Below are 13,690 nucleotides of genomic sequence, written 5' to 3'. Positions count from 1 at the left end.
CTGTCTGGCTAGTGGAGAATGAAAACCACTGTGACTTTGTGAAGCTGCGAGAAATGCTCATCTGCATGAACATGGAGGACCTGCGGGAGCAGACGCACACCAGGCACTATGAGCTGTACCGGCGTTGCAAACTGGAGGAGATGGGCTTTACAGATGTGGGCCCTGAAAACAAGCCCATCAGGTAAGGGACTTTCTGGATAGCCAGCTGAAGAGGAAGTGAGAGAGGTTTGCAGAGGAAGGGCCAGAATAATGGGGATAGATTTTTGGAAATCTCCCAGAACTATGAAACAGAATCATTGTACAATGAATGTTCACTATTCTTATGGACCCACTTGACACCTTCTTGCTTTTGAAAGTTTTTAAGTTCTTATCTGACTGAAAGGAGTAGAAGGAGAAATGTATGGCAAAAGCCCAATACCTCAGTACCTGCTGACTTGAATAACTGAAGGGGAAACCCTCATTGTTTTTGTATTTATCTGAAACAGATGAAAATATGTTTAACTCTTATCTCTCTCTCTCTCTCTCACACACACACACACACACACACACACACACACACACACACACACACAAATACCTTGGAGAACAAATCATATTGAATAACCTAACAGTATGTCAGTTGGTTTTTATTCTAAAGAAAGTTTTGGAATGACTGAAGCTTAGCAAACACCTTGTGAGGGGAGAATGAAAGTACTTGTAGAGAGTGGGAGATTAGATTGTTGCTTACAGTATTGGAGCATTCTTATCAGAATTTTAGGACCAAAGGCCTTCTTTATGTTGCTATAGACTTCATTTGAAATTTTATATGGTGCTACGTCCTGGGTTTTTTTTTTTATTAAGACATGTACACATGAAATTCTAATCCCTCATGTACTAAATCAAATTTGATTTAATGTAATATCCTGGAACAGTTTTTGGATGGACGAAAGCATGAGATCCTTAGGGTAAACACTATTTTAAACTCTATTGTGAGACTGAAGACTCCTTTTCCATTCCACTATTTGCATTTTAGTCATTTTCCCACTGTTAAGACATGTATGAGCCTAAACAGAACCAGAAAGAAGCATGAAAATGTCCAGTCAGTGCTGGACTACATTTGACCTTGTAGAAGATTTGATCTGAGATTAAGTTAAATTTTAAATTCCAGTAGTTTTTTTAGCTTCTGATAGATATAGTAAGGTAAGAATTGTATGTATTTAATCCCTCTTCATCATATTCAGGCAGCATGTTATATTCTGGTTGTGAGCCAATTCTGGTAAACTGAGCATTTTCTCGTTATAGTATATCTTCACTAAAGATTAATCATCTCAAGTTGGCTTCCCTAGTGTTTCCCAAGTCTCAGGGTCAATTCAGAAATCTCTGTTCATAAGGAACAGAAATCCCAGAGCATGCAGTACAGCTCTGGAGACTTACCATGAAGAGGGATCAGGGTTTCCTAGTAGATTCATCATGTAGAGGATTAAGAAGTGCAGGGTCAAGCCTAGCAGTCTACATTTTAAAATACCCATTCAGTCATTTAGCCAGTAATTATTTTCTACTGTCTGCTCATCATGCTGGCCAGGAAGTATTTATGCACGTGGGTCAGAAAAACAGACACTGCCCTTGCAGAGCTCTGGGGTGGTATGGGAGGAGGATATTTTGCACCTGTGAGAGAGAGGATGGGGCAGTCAGAAATGGAAGTGTAGAAACCAAGCAAGAAGGCCAAAAGGGAGGAGACAAAGGCTTAGACACAAGGGGCAGTGAGAAAGGAGTGAGCAGTATGTTTAGGTTCTGTAATTTGAAGGTATCCAGACAAATTGGTTTGGATGTAGGATGTAAAGAAAATAGGAATCGAGGATGACTTCTGTCACTGTTTTTTTGGTGTTGTTTTGTTATTTTCCTGTGATGCTAAGAATTGAACACATGGTACACAAGTAACTCTACTGCTGAGGTCTACCCCAAGCCCTCAGTTACTGTTTTGACCTGAGAAACAAGGTGAATAGTGGTAGGTTTATTGGCATGAACAAGATGGCAAGAAGAAAAGCTAGGCATGAGAAGGTTATTAGTTGAGAAGTTTGGTAAATGTTAAATATAAATGGTTTGTTAAATATTTAGGTTATACATAAATGAATCTGGTGTTTAGGGGGAAGTTAGGCTTGAGATAGGGTGTCAGCATGAACAGTACTGGATAAAATTATAAGTAGTTTTGAAGTATCTGCTCTGTGTGTGTGTGTGTGTGTGTGTGTGTGTGTGTGTGTGTGTGGTGCTTGAGATTGAATCCAGGGACTTGTGCATGCTAAGCACAGGTCCTACCACTGAGCTACACCTCCATAACCAAGGTGTCTACTATTTGTAAGATTCTGAGGTAAGTATTGTCAATTTCAAGTATTTCTGACTCATGGAGTTTACAGGTTTGTAGGGGAGGCTGAAATTAAATTCCAAATTGCACAGAAAAGTGCTAAAGGAAAGGTAGACAAAGTATAAGATGGAACGCCAAAGTTCCCAAGGGTCTTAACTTAAGCTGGAAAATTAGGAAAGACTTCCTTGAATGAGTGACTATTTTAAGCTGTAGTAAATTAGGCAAAACAACAAGACAGATGCAAAAACCTGAAGGAGAGAGAGAATGGCATGTTTGGAACTCTGAAAGATCAGTGCCCTGGAGTAGGGACAGGTAAGGGTTGTGGTGGCATACCATAGAATGAGTAGGTGGGAATCACAGTTCTGTGGTCCTGGTGAGGACTTTGGTCTTTGTTCTAAAGGGAAGGCAAAATCATTCCAGGATTAATGTCACATTTGCATTTTTAAAAAGTCACTCTTGGCTATAATGTGAAAAAATAAAAGTGCTGTGTAAAGATGCTTAGAAAGATGGTTATAAGAGTGTTTCTTAGACTAAAGCAATAACAGTGAAAATAAAGAGAACTAGACATAGTCAAGAGATAATATAGAAGGTGAAATTGGAAGACCTTAGTGATTATTTGGATATAAGAAGGCAGAAAAGTAGGAAATGCCAGAAGATGCTAGGAGAGTTCTGTTCTCCTGGATTTATGGTTTCACTGACTAGATGGATTTTTCCATTCACCGAGACAGGTTTTGAAGGACTAGCTTGTGGGGGTGGGGGGAACACAGTGGTGGTTGGCATGATGGAGATCATCAGCTCAGTTTGGGGCCTGTTGACTCTGACATCCAAGTGACAGTGTCAGAGAAGCACTTTTGAGTATGTATCTGGTGATCTGAGGAGAAAAGTTAGGCCAAAAGAATACACATAAGAGTTGTAGGCATTCAGATGGTTAATTGAAAAAATGAGCAAGAATACAACTGCCTGGGGGGGAGAAGCACATGTGGAAAGAAAAGTGTGTTGGAAACAGTTTTGAGTCATTCTCCAATTTGTCAGCTGGGTTTATAGGTAGGAGAGGTTGGGAAGGAACAGATGAAGAAGGAGAAAGACCACTTGTTGGCTTTCTGTTTGGAAAGGTAAGTGAAGAAATGTCAAAAAAGGAATGCGTAGCTGGGTTGAGGATCAGGTTTATGCTTTGCAAGTGCAGAAAGGAAGACCACAAGTAAGTTACATTAAACGAAAAGGGTAGTGGTTAGAAGGCTACAAAGGTCAAATTCCCTTTGATTACATAATCAAAGGGAAGGCTTAGAATGGTACAAACCAGTTTTATTCCAGCTGCAGAGTGGAGTGAATGAACCTTAAATCATTGCCAGTCCTTTTTTTCTCTGCTCACAATTTATAGACCAGAAAAGGAGGACCAATCAGCTCAACTTTGGTCATGTTCTCATATCCTATTTAGGAGTGGTCATGAACTTTAGTGATTGTCCCACCAGACTGTATCCCATGTGGAGAGGTAATCCAGATAACAGTATCTAAAGGAGATGTATAAGTGGTGGGCAGTTGAGAACCACATGCATTTATTGAGCCTTCTTTCAGTTTGGGAATCATCTGCCCTTGGTCACATGAAGCCTGCAGAATCAGAAAGGGAGGCTCTTCAGATTAGCCAAGCTCTGTATTTGGCAGGAGCAGTGGCTGGAAGCTGCATGCAGAGGACAAGTAAGACAGGAGGGGAACTGGATCCCAGTGTGAAGGTGTCCTCTTCCCTTCCCAGGCCTTTAAGAGAAGAGAGACTTCATACTGGAGTTCTTGGATCAGACTGAGGGAAACTGTCTCTTCTGATGCCTTCTCATTTGTGAATAAATGATTTGATAAGGCTTTCATAAGAAGTTCATTATAGCATGATGTATAGGAAGCTTTTATTTTTCATAGTTTCAAAAAATTACACTCTACTTTCCTGGGAATCTTTCTCATTTTAATTTGGTAGCCACTATAATTTGGTTAGCATATAAAACCTGTATTATATCAGTCTGGCAATTAAAGTGTTACATGACCCTGTTAGTAGTATGGTAACCTTTATGTCTCTCTTTCCCAGCCAGCCCTCTTGTTGCCAGACCTTCAATTCACTTTTTCATTTGCATCCTTTTTTCATTTTCTTTGGTGGGGGTAGTTTATTGGGGATTGAACCCAGGGCCTTTGCACTGAGCTACATCACAGCTCTTTTTTTTCGAGACAGGGTCACACTAAGTAGCTAAGTTGCTTCAGGCTGGGCTCAAACTTACTATCTCTGTGCCTCAGCCTCCCAGAGTACTGAGATTACAGGTGTGTGCTCCCACTTCCAGATTACCTTTGCATCTTTCACATCAGGCATGTGCCTATCTTGAGGTCCAAGAACATGGCGCTATATTCTCAAGAGTTTTAATAAACTGATTTTATAAACTACATACTTTAATAAAGCTTTTTAAACCCCCCAGTTAAATAATTTCAGATTAATAACTAGTCTTTCTCCACAGTTAATGACCTTCAACATTTCAGTACAAAATCACTATAGTTTTAAAAGGGAGATTTATGTCGTATTTTACAGTTAAATGTTAATGTAACTATAGCAAAAATTTGTGTCTTTGGAACTCTGAAGAAATAAATAGCTAACTATGCATTTAGCCCAGTGAAAGCTTATAAAAAGTTCAGGCTTATTCAAACTATTCATGTGGAGGGGTTGAGGACTTTACTTGATGCATCACTTTTCTTGATGTCTTGAGCATCTGAGAAATTTTTCTTTCCTCTTAAATTTTCAACTTGGCTTTAAATTAGTGAGATCTGCAACTGTAGTAGTATGTTGGCATTAAATATTCATGATAACAAGCTACTTTTATCATACAGAAGGGAATAGTAGAGCAAGAAAAGATTTCATTTTCCTTTAGTAAATCAGTAAATAATAAATAGTGGTTTGTATCCATTCCAAAATACTCCACAAACCATTCCCTTCTAGATCGTAGAGTTCCTTCACCACTTTTTGAATGATGGTGCAGGTCTCTTTACTTACAATTGGTCTCATAAACATATGCTGGCCAAAGCTGGAAAGTGGTTGATGGAAAATACTCAGGGCAGTGCATCATTTTCCCTTAGGTAGACTGCTCACTTGAGACAGTGATTTATGGTGCTTAGTGTATGCGCTTTGGAGCAAGTATGATCTGCTTCATGTCCCAGCTTGTTACTGTTCAGTTATTTGGGCAGATTACTTCTCTGAGCTCTTGTTCCTGACCTGTAAAACAGAATACCAGTGCTTATTCTTCAGGGTTGCTATGACAAATCATGAACAGGAGTCCAAAGGTGTCCATTTCTAGTAGCAGATATTTAACCAGTGTTAAGTCTCTTCTCTTCACTTGGTAGATTTGTTTTCCTCCTAAGCAGAAGTCCTTATACAAAGGGAGTAATGAAGCATTTTTTAAAAACTTACATTTGATAGGAAGTCAAGGTGTTATTTTAGTTGTTTTGTTATTAAATAATATCCAGTGTCATGCCAGCAATATGTGGTGAGGCTTCTGAAATGTGTGAAAGTAGCTAGTGGATGTAGGAGTTTCTTTAAATGATACCAAAGCAAATGAAGAAAAAACCTCCAAACCTAGTCCAAAGCAAAATGCCTCCTTTGGATTTGAGGCATTTAGGAGGTGCCTGGGGACATTTTATACAGTGTGAACTATGCTCTTTAGAAAAAATGTTCTCACAAGTTGTTAGGATCTGTTCCTCCTTGGAATACGTGCTGTGCATGCCACACACTTAACTGTAAGCCTTAATAGTTATTGTGTAACATTTCTTACTGTTTTTCCTTGAACTTTTGAAATTCTATGTTTAAAAGCTTACATTCTACTGTTACAGTATTTAAGATTAATATAAGTCCTTAATTCATCATATTTCAGAATCTATAAAGTATTTTTATATGTGGTTTCTGAGTGTGACACAGCAGGAAAATGAATTTGTATTCTCTGTTGAACCTCCAGTGTATTCTCACAGTGAGCTGAAATGGGAGGGCTTGGTGTTTCTGACGTATGCCAGATGTCTGGTGTTGGTGGAAAATCTAGAGAGTGGCAAGAAGAACAAAGTGAGAGAAAGAGGTGCTAGAAGTCCAGAGGTTAGTTAGGAGATTACTGCAATAGTAAAGGCAGAAAATAACAACAATCAAGTTGGGCTGTAATAGGATGTTTGTAGAAATGGAAAGGAGACTGGATTTTAGAGATGTTGGCTTCACAGGCTGAACTGACAGACTAGTGCTCAGACACAAAGATAAATGTTAGGGGTAAGACCCAGGGGGCTTCATTTCTTCAAGCTTTCTTTCCCTGTACAGTGATGCCAGTTAACAAAGATGGAAAAAAGAATGTGTTTGGATACCTCTTGTGAAGGTGTTTTGTCAGTGCTGAGACACTGTATTCAGCACTGGAGGCCTTTTTTCTCATGCCTTTGGTGAGAGTTCAGGTAAGATGGCATGTTTCAGGTCACTGTATGTTAAAAGATACCTGGTACCTAGTGGTACATTTCTGATGGGAAGTGCGTAAGATTTTGCAAATTGTTACATAATCTTTTTTTTTTTTTTTTTTTTGTGGTACTGGAGATTGAACTCTGGTCCTTCTGCTTGCAAGGCAGGCGGCGGAACCACTGAGCTAAATCCCTGGCCCTGTTACATAATCTTTTTAACTGAATAATGCAAATAACTTTTTAGTCTTCAAGAGACCTATGAAGCCAAAAGACATGAATTCCATGGTGAGCGTCAGAGGAAGGAAGAGGAAATGAAGCAGATGTTTGTACAGCGAGTAAAGGAGAAAGAAGCCATATTGAAAGAAGCTGAAAGAGAGGCAAGTGTGGTGCTTTGATGTGATTTGCATTTATTTTTAGGTGTCCTCTTAATTTGGAAGATTTATCTTAAGAATGTAGTTGAGAAACTTGAAGGCTGAATGTCTTTTAAAAGTAGCTATTTTAACACATAGTCTTTGAATACAGACTTTAAAAAAAATCATAGCCTGAAATCTAATCAAAACCTTAGCCATTTGAGCAAATACTTCTCTTTAGAAATGGCTTACCAAGGACTTATAATGGACTAGGTTACTAAGTACTCTAAATACCTTAATTGTGAGCCAGAAACATCTCAGCTGTGACTTAAGACTTCTGAGAGTTTGTTGGGCTTGTTTGCCAGGAAATGGGCAACTGAAAGCCATGAAGTAGCTTTCTTCACATTTGAACTCTGGCTTTCTGGTTACAGTTGTGTGGTCTAGATGACCTTGGAATAACAGCCCTGGCACAAGAAAATATTAGTAAACTTGAATTATTTTGTTTGCTTCTAGTTCTTCCAGCAGTGATTTTAGTTTTATTAGAGTTAAGTTATATTCTGTTGACCTATAGAAATAAGTGCAGTGGTGGCTTTTAAGAAAATGGCTGCATTTAGGTTGAGGGTCATTTTGCTGCAAAAAGGAATCACTAAGAGACAGAAAATGTTAATATAAAGTAACACTGATGATGCAAAGTAGCACTGATGATGAAAAGTTACGTATAATTTAATTTTACAGATTTATTATTTCAGTTATGCTTGTAATACTTGGTGTTAAATAAATACTACAAGAAGTGGTTTTGTCAAAGTGAGAATATACTGATTCATTTGTAATTTGAATTTTAATATATTATTTTGAAAAAAAATTGTGAAAGCATAGTGAGTCTCCCTACCATACCTAAGAAAAGGAAGACCATAATCTCACCTAACCCTCATTTTAAAATGTTTTCCTCTTTATAGTTTTCCTGGAAGTTTTAGTTGCCCCATATGATGTTCTATAGATACCAAGTCCTACTTTTTGTATAAATGCTTGGTTGCTGAAAATACTAATCTTAGGTTTATCTAACCAGATCAGAGAGAAAAATAAGATATCTTTATTAATCTCAATTTTGATGCTGTATATATGTTATTGACAGGCTCAGCCACAGCCTGTTGGTGTGGAGCTCACTCAAGTCCCTAGGTGGCAGTTTGGAAGGTAGACCACAGTCAGGTCAGATTCACCTGACTCTGAGCTTCCTGTGGCACTCCCATACTTTGCACTGTATCTCGTGACTGGTTCTCTTTCACATTTTGTAGAAGGTACTGGGCTAGAGAGAGGGAAAAGGCAGAGCTCCTAAACTGTCCTCAGGGAGATGTTGCCCACGTGGGACCCTGCAACATGGAGTGCTAAGGCTTTCTTTGATGGCCATCACAGAAGGGCCGCAGGTAGAAAGATCTAAGCTTTTCTTTTGTGTGTATATGTGTGGTTTTTTGTTTTGTTCGGTTTATAATTATCTTTATTGAGTGTTTATTCTATGCCACACATCGTGATAAAAATGCTAGGTACATTTTCTAAACCCCTCTCTTTCATTTTGTAGGCTTTGTTTTTATCTGTTGTTTCTAAGCCTTTATATCTTTGAGAAATAAGCCTTTTGTGATCCATCCAGGGCATTCTTTAAATTGTGGCTAAAATAAAGTCAAAGCACAAGCGTGCTTCTAAGTTGACATTGCTTCCTTCATATGATCTATCAAGGTGATTATTGGCCCCAAGGAAATGAAAATTTACTGGATTCTGTTCTTTATTTTTCCTTCTACATTCCTGCTTTTTTCATTTAACAAGAGAAATCTCATGTTGTAATGTTACAATATTTTACAGAACTCATTTTAATGGCTGTGTAGAAGAATAATAACACTCATAGATTCTTAGTTGGATCAAACCCCTTGTTTTCAGATTAACAAGAGAAAAACAAACAAATTTATGAATACTTATTTTCACACATACATGAGAGGCAGTGAGAGTGCTCCTGCTTCTGGCTTCTTAATCATCTTGATCTCAACACTTTCATATTTTATTTTAGAATGAGGTATTCTGGTCTCCCATACTTAGCCCAAGTTTGTGCTTTTGACTTTATCTTTGCTGGATACATGGATATTTTTTTGAATATAGTATAATATCTACTGCAGTGAATATTTTTGTATATAAAGCTTTCTCTAAATTTAAGATGTCTTTTAGTTTTGATTTTAAGAAGTTGTTGAATTGATACAGGACATGCAGGGAAACTTGCTTCAGTGATAATGGAAATTAAAGCTGAGGCAGCAGCGCAAATTTACAGGCAAAAGCTTTGAGAAGGAAGAGAAAATGGGAAGAAAGACAAGCTGAAAAGGGCACAACTCTGATGGGGAAAATCAGGTTGGCACATTTACAAAGAACTAGACTAGCTTTTATGGCACTTCTGGGATGGGCTAGGGTCTGGTGATGTTCTGATGATGAATTTTGAGTATGATGTTTCTTGAAGCTTCTTCGTGTTCAAGGGGACTTCCTCCCTGTGTAGGTTCTGGATTAGCAGCTATTCTGTCCTGTGGAGACATCCTGGGTCCTCCCTGCAGTTAGAGCACACCTGGTCCTTGCAGTAAGAGTAGGTGGTTAAGGAGAAGGCACATTCCATACATTGTTGGCAAGGGAGGGTAGAGAAATTGATGTCCCTCAGTGGAAGGGTAAGGATCATGGATTTGCACTAGATGGAGTCCAGGAGGTCCCCCAAAGACAATATGGACACCTCAACTCACCCTGCCCAGAGGGTAGGTTGTAGGTTCATTGACTTATATCACAGAAAAGAATTGCAGGACACATCAGTTGAGTGGCATAGGAACATTTCTTCGGCAGTAAAAAGTCCACACTCAGAAAGGAGTGTGTGCTTGTAGAGTAAATGCATGTGGTCTGGGGCTGAAGGTTTTATGTGCTTTGGGCATGCCCTCAAGACATCTAGGATGTGTATTCCTAGTGTCTGTCGGGGCACCCTAACATTAATGGGTTTGCATGTGTTCGAAGTTTAGAGACACACTGCCCACTTAAGTGTTGTTTCCTAGAGATTGGAAGTCTGGGGAATTTGTGTATCAAAAGCACAGGCCCAATTTATAGGCTCATTGCATTTAAGACCTTTTGTTTTGTTTTTAAGTGAGTTTCCTGGAAAGGAAAAGGGCATAGTAACTTTGTGTCCTGAAGCTGCAGTTTTCTTAAAAATACAATTTAAAATTATGATTTTCCTGCCTTCTTTCTACTTATAGTTATTTATTCTGTCCTACCTCAGATTAAGGGCCGGAGAATCCCTGTCTTTTTTTCCCCCCATAAGAATCCCTGGCCTGCTTCAGAATGACTGTAAAAATGTGATGCAGTTTTAAGGTTCTTAGCATAAACTGACAATTGACACATTTCTAATAGGGTTTACCAGTATAATTTTCAAAACCTTTTTCATTACATATGTTATCTTTATTTGGAAAATAAGTGGGTTTTTTCCTTCTTGATAATTTCCTTCTGTACTTTTTTGTCCCTATTTTTATTTAACATCGATTTGAGAAACTATTAGGCTTTGTTGAAAAAATATGCAAAAAAATAGCCCTAGGAAAAGATCATGTTTTGTTCAGGAGACTGTGGTTTTTATTACATTTAGTTCAAGCAATTTTTTTTTTTTTTTTGGTACCGGGGATTGAACTCGGGTCCTTGCGCTTGCGCAGCCGGCGAAACCACTGAGCTAAATCCCCGGCCCTAGTTCAAGCAATTTTTGCAGGAAACTTCTATAAAATTTAGCTTACCACGGCTGTTTCACTTGCGAACTTGCTTGAAGCAACTTGGAGGTTGAGTTTGTGTTGCTGACCAGAGCACATTCCTGTGTGTGTGCTGCCACCCCGTGTCATCAGTTGGAATTGCTCTTTTGTGTCACAGCTGCAAGCCAAATTTGAGCACTTGAAACGAGTTCACCAAGAAGAGAGAATAAAGCTTGAAGAAAAGAGAAGAGTTTTGGAAGAAGAAATAATTGCTTTCTCTAAAAAGAAGGCCGCCTCGGAGATACTTCAGAACCAGTCATTTCTGGCATCAGGTATCGGCATGAAGAAGGACAAGGACCGTAAAAAGTGAGAGTCCCCTATATCTACAGCGCCATCCTTCACCTTCTGTCTCCAGACCCTGTTTGTTTTGTTTTTGTTTTCTTGGTTGATTAACTGGTTGTTTTGTGGTTCTGGGGCTCAAACCCAGGGCCTAGTGCATGTTAGACAGGTACTGTACCAATGAGCCCTCACCCAGCCCTCTTGGCCCTGTTTGATCTTCTTAGCACTACAGCTCCTTGAGAGCACAGACCTCAGCCCTCTCATTCACTGCTGGAAACAGCTCCTGGTACAAATTAAATGCTCAGTAGCTATTTCCCAAAATGAATGAATGAATGAACAAAATAAAAATACATTGCAGTGCAAAAGAGTCAGCTGGGAGGAAAACAGCCTGCTCTTACCCCAGCCTTGGCTCTAGAACTCAGCTAATGACTGTTGACTTACATTGAGCTGTTTTGAATTATATGTATAAATGGAAACTGCATTTTGTTCTAGAATCATTGACATAAACTGATAATTTGTATAAAAAATCCCAATTCTTAGGTTCATTATTTTAGCCGTATCTACTGATCATTGATTTTGTGAGAATGTCTGTTTTCATAAGGGGAAAAGGCTCTTGATTAGAATGCCTGTACTTTGATGTCAGAGCTTGTGAAACCAGAAGCAGAAGAAGGTAGAGAGGGCCACAGTTGCAGAAGTGGCCATGATGGCTACTGGATCAGTCAACCTTGGAGGTTTAGAAAATAAGGGGCTTCTTTCTATTTTACCTACTGTCTTCTGGGTCCCTCATCTTATGCCTTCCACTTAAAATGTCCCTGTCAGTTTACCTGTTTGACCGTAGTGACATTCATCATGACTTGTTTGTTCCAAATGCTTGTCAGTCTTTGCCTCAGTTTACTCCAGCCACTGCTCCTTGGCATGGTCATGTCCTCCTGTGTTCCACACAGTTGAAGACTTTTGCTTCAATTTTCTCAGTGCCTGTATTTCATGAGATCATTTGTTGGAAGAATGAATATGGTAGTATAATAGCTATATTTGATTAAAACATTGAATTTCAAAAGATAAACTATAAATATAATTTATTACTGCCTTTCACCATACTTTGAATTATAAAACCAAAGAATCTGTTAACTTCATACCCTTTCATCTTAATCTAATATTTCTGAAATTCGATTCTCCAGTTTTTCCCATATATTAATTAAAATTGTCACTCTGTTCCACTTGGCTGAACAGAGAGTTTATTGTTTGTAAATTCGGAGTTGAGCCCACAGATTTTTTGAGAGCTCAGAATCATCCTTAACAGAATATGGCTTGGTGTGTTTTGTTTTTTCTTTTTTTTTTAAAGTCCCGTAGCTAAATATCCTATAATATGTGAGATGTGTATTTGTTCTTACTGTAAAACCCTTATAAAACTAAAGATTCTAGTAATTTTTACTTCCTACATTGTTTTTTATTGTACTAATCCAAAGGTTTTTTTTTTTTTCTTTTTCCAGCTCCAATTTTATGTAACACAGGAGTTCCAGAGTATAGAAGGCCATCACAAGCAAGAGTAAACTGTTACAAGTGAGCCTTGATTTTCTTGTTACTCTTATTTGGGTCACCACAGATTCTATATATGTGGCAGATGGCCACAGTTACTGACATTTATGGTAAAATATTTTCAAATATAAGGTCAATTCCTAAGCCAGAGTGGATGATACATACTTCTTATATATTCACTGTTGTTAGAAATCTTTAAGTTGGTATTTTGTGATGAATCTAGATGTCTTTTCCTATTGCCAGGTGCTTGTCATTTTATATTATGCATTGTACCAAAGAGCAAGACTCAGTGCCATTGAAAATGTAGAACACCTTCACTTATGGCTGATTGCATTTATATTCCAAGATGAACCTTCTTTGGTATATACTAAACAAAAAACTTGGGGGACTATATTTTGGAATGTATCATAGCTAAACTCTAGCTTCTCAACAGTTCTATAGAACTAATTTTTTACACAACTGTTAAGTAGTATCCTAAGCTTCTGTGTCAAATTATATAACGTGATAAGCACTTATATGCTTCAGTGTGCCTTATGGTTGTTGTATTGCTGTGATGAAACAAAATATGTTCAAAAGCTTAAAACATCCAGGACTACAGACCCTTTTAGAGTACTTTTGAACCTGGGTGTATCACATTATTTCCATTAGTCTGTCTTACATACTTGTTTAAAACTCTGTCTTTGAGGGGAAAAATAATAAAGTTGAGTCATTTTTATTAAAAATATTTAAGACAATAACTGAATATTTTAATGTCAAATATATAAAAAAAAAGATAATTAATGTTTCAGGGGATATTTGCATTCAGTGCCTTAGCATTCACAGAACCATCTTAATGTATTCAAACTTTTTAACAGTTACAGGTATATAAATTTTCATTTTTTTGTACTTGGATATTCTAAATAAAATTGATACTCTTGACAAAATGTATCAACATATTTTCTAAAATG

At 38.0% G+C, this 13,690-nt stretch overlaps 2 protein-coding genes across 5 annotated transcripts in view; one reads left to right on the top strand and one right to left on the bottom strand.

Annotated features, from left to right (window-relative positions):
• Septin10 (septin 10) overlaps positions 1-13,670 on the top strand; it is a 56,893-nt gene extending 43,223 nt beyond the window's left edge. Inside the window, exons 8-11 of one of the 4 annotated variants that reach the window (XR_015448505.1) lie at positions 13-181; positions 7,026-7,158; positions 8,424-8,552; positions 11,047-11,223. Coding sequence is in view for 3 of the 4 variants with exons in the window: in XM_004921079.4 (XP_004921136.2) it covers positions 13-181; positions 7,026-7,158; positions 11,047-11,234; positions 12,698-12,713 (506 nt within the window). In the remaining variant the exon portion in view is untranslated. Of the gene's footprint in view, positions 1-12; positions 182-7,025; positions 7,159-8,423; positions 8,553-9,372; positions 9,517-11,046; positions 11,239-12,697 lie in introns of those variants that run through there. The other 3 variants (XM_004921079.4, XM_087204226.1, XM_087204227.1) reach the window with 3 other exon arrangements.
• Positions 4,202-13,690, bottom strand: part of Sh3rf3 (SH3 domain containing ring finger 3) — a 235,681-nt gene continuing 226,192 nt past the window's right edge. Inside the window, exons 12-14 of the transcript XR_015448504.1 lie at positions 12,032-12,182; positions 10,917-11,046; positions 4,202-5,573 (exon numbers count right to left, since the gene is read on the bottom strand). The gene's annotated coding sequence lies outside the window, so the exon portion shown is untranslated. The remainder of the gene's footprint in view (positions 5,574-10,916; positions 11,047-12,031; positions 12,183-13,690) is intronic.

Source organism: Heterocephalus glaber, unplaced genomic scaffold, assembly GCF_053883595.1.
Source record: "Heterocephalus glaber isolate CG9 unplaced genomic scaffold, H.glaber_assembly_v1.0 deba00000470, whole genome shotgun sequence".
In the NCBI taxonomy this organism is placed as follows: Eukaryota; Metazoa; Chordata; class Mammalia; order Rodentia; family Bathyergidae; genus Heterocephalus; species Heterocephalus glaber.
This window is presented reverse-complemented; position numbering and strand designations above follow the sequence as displayed.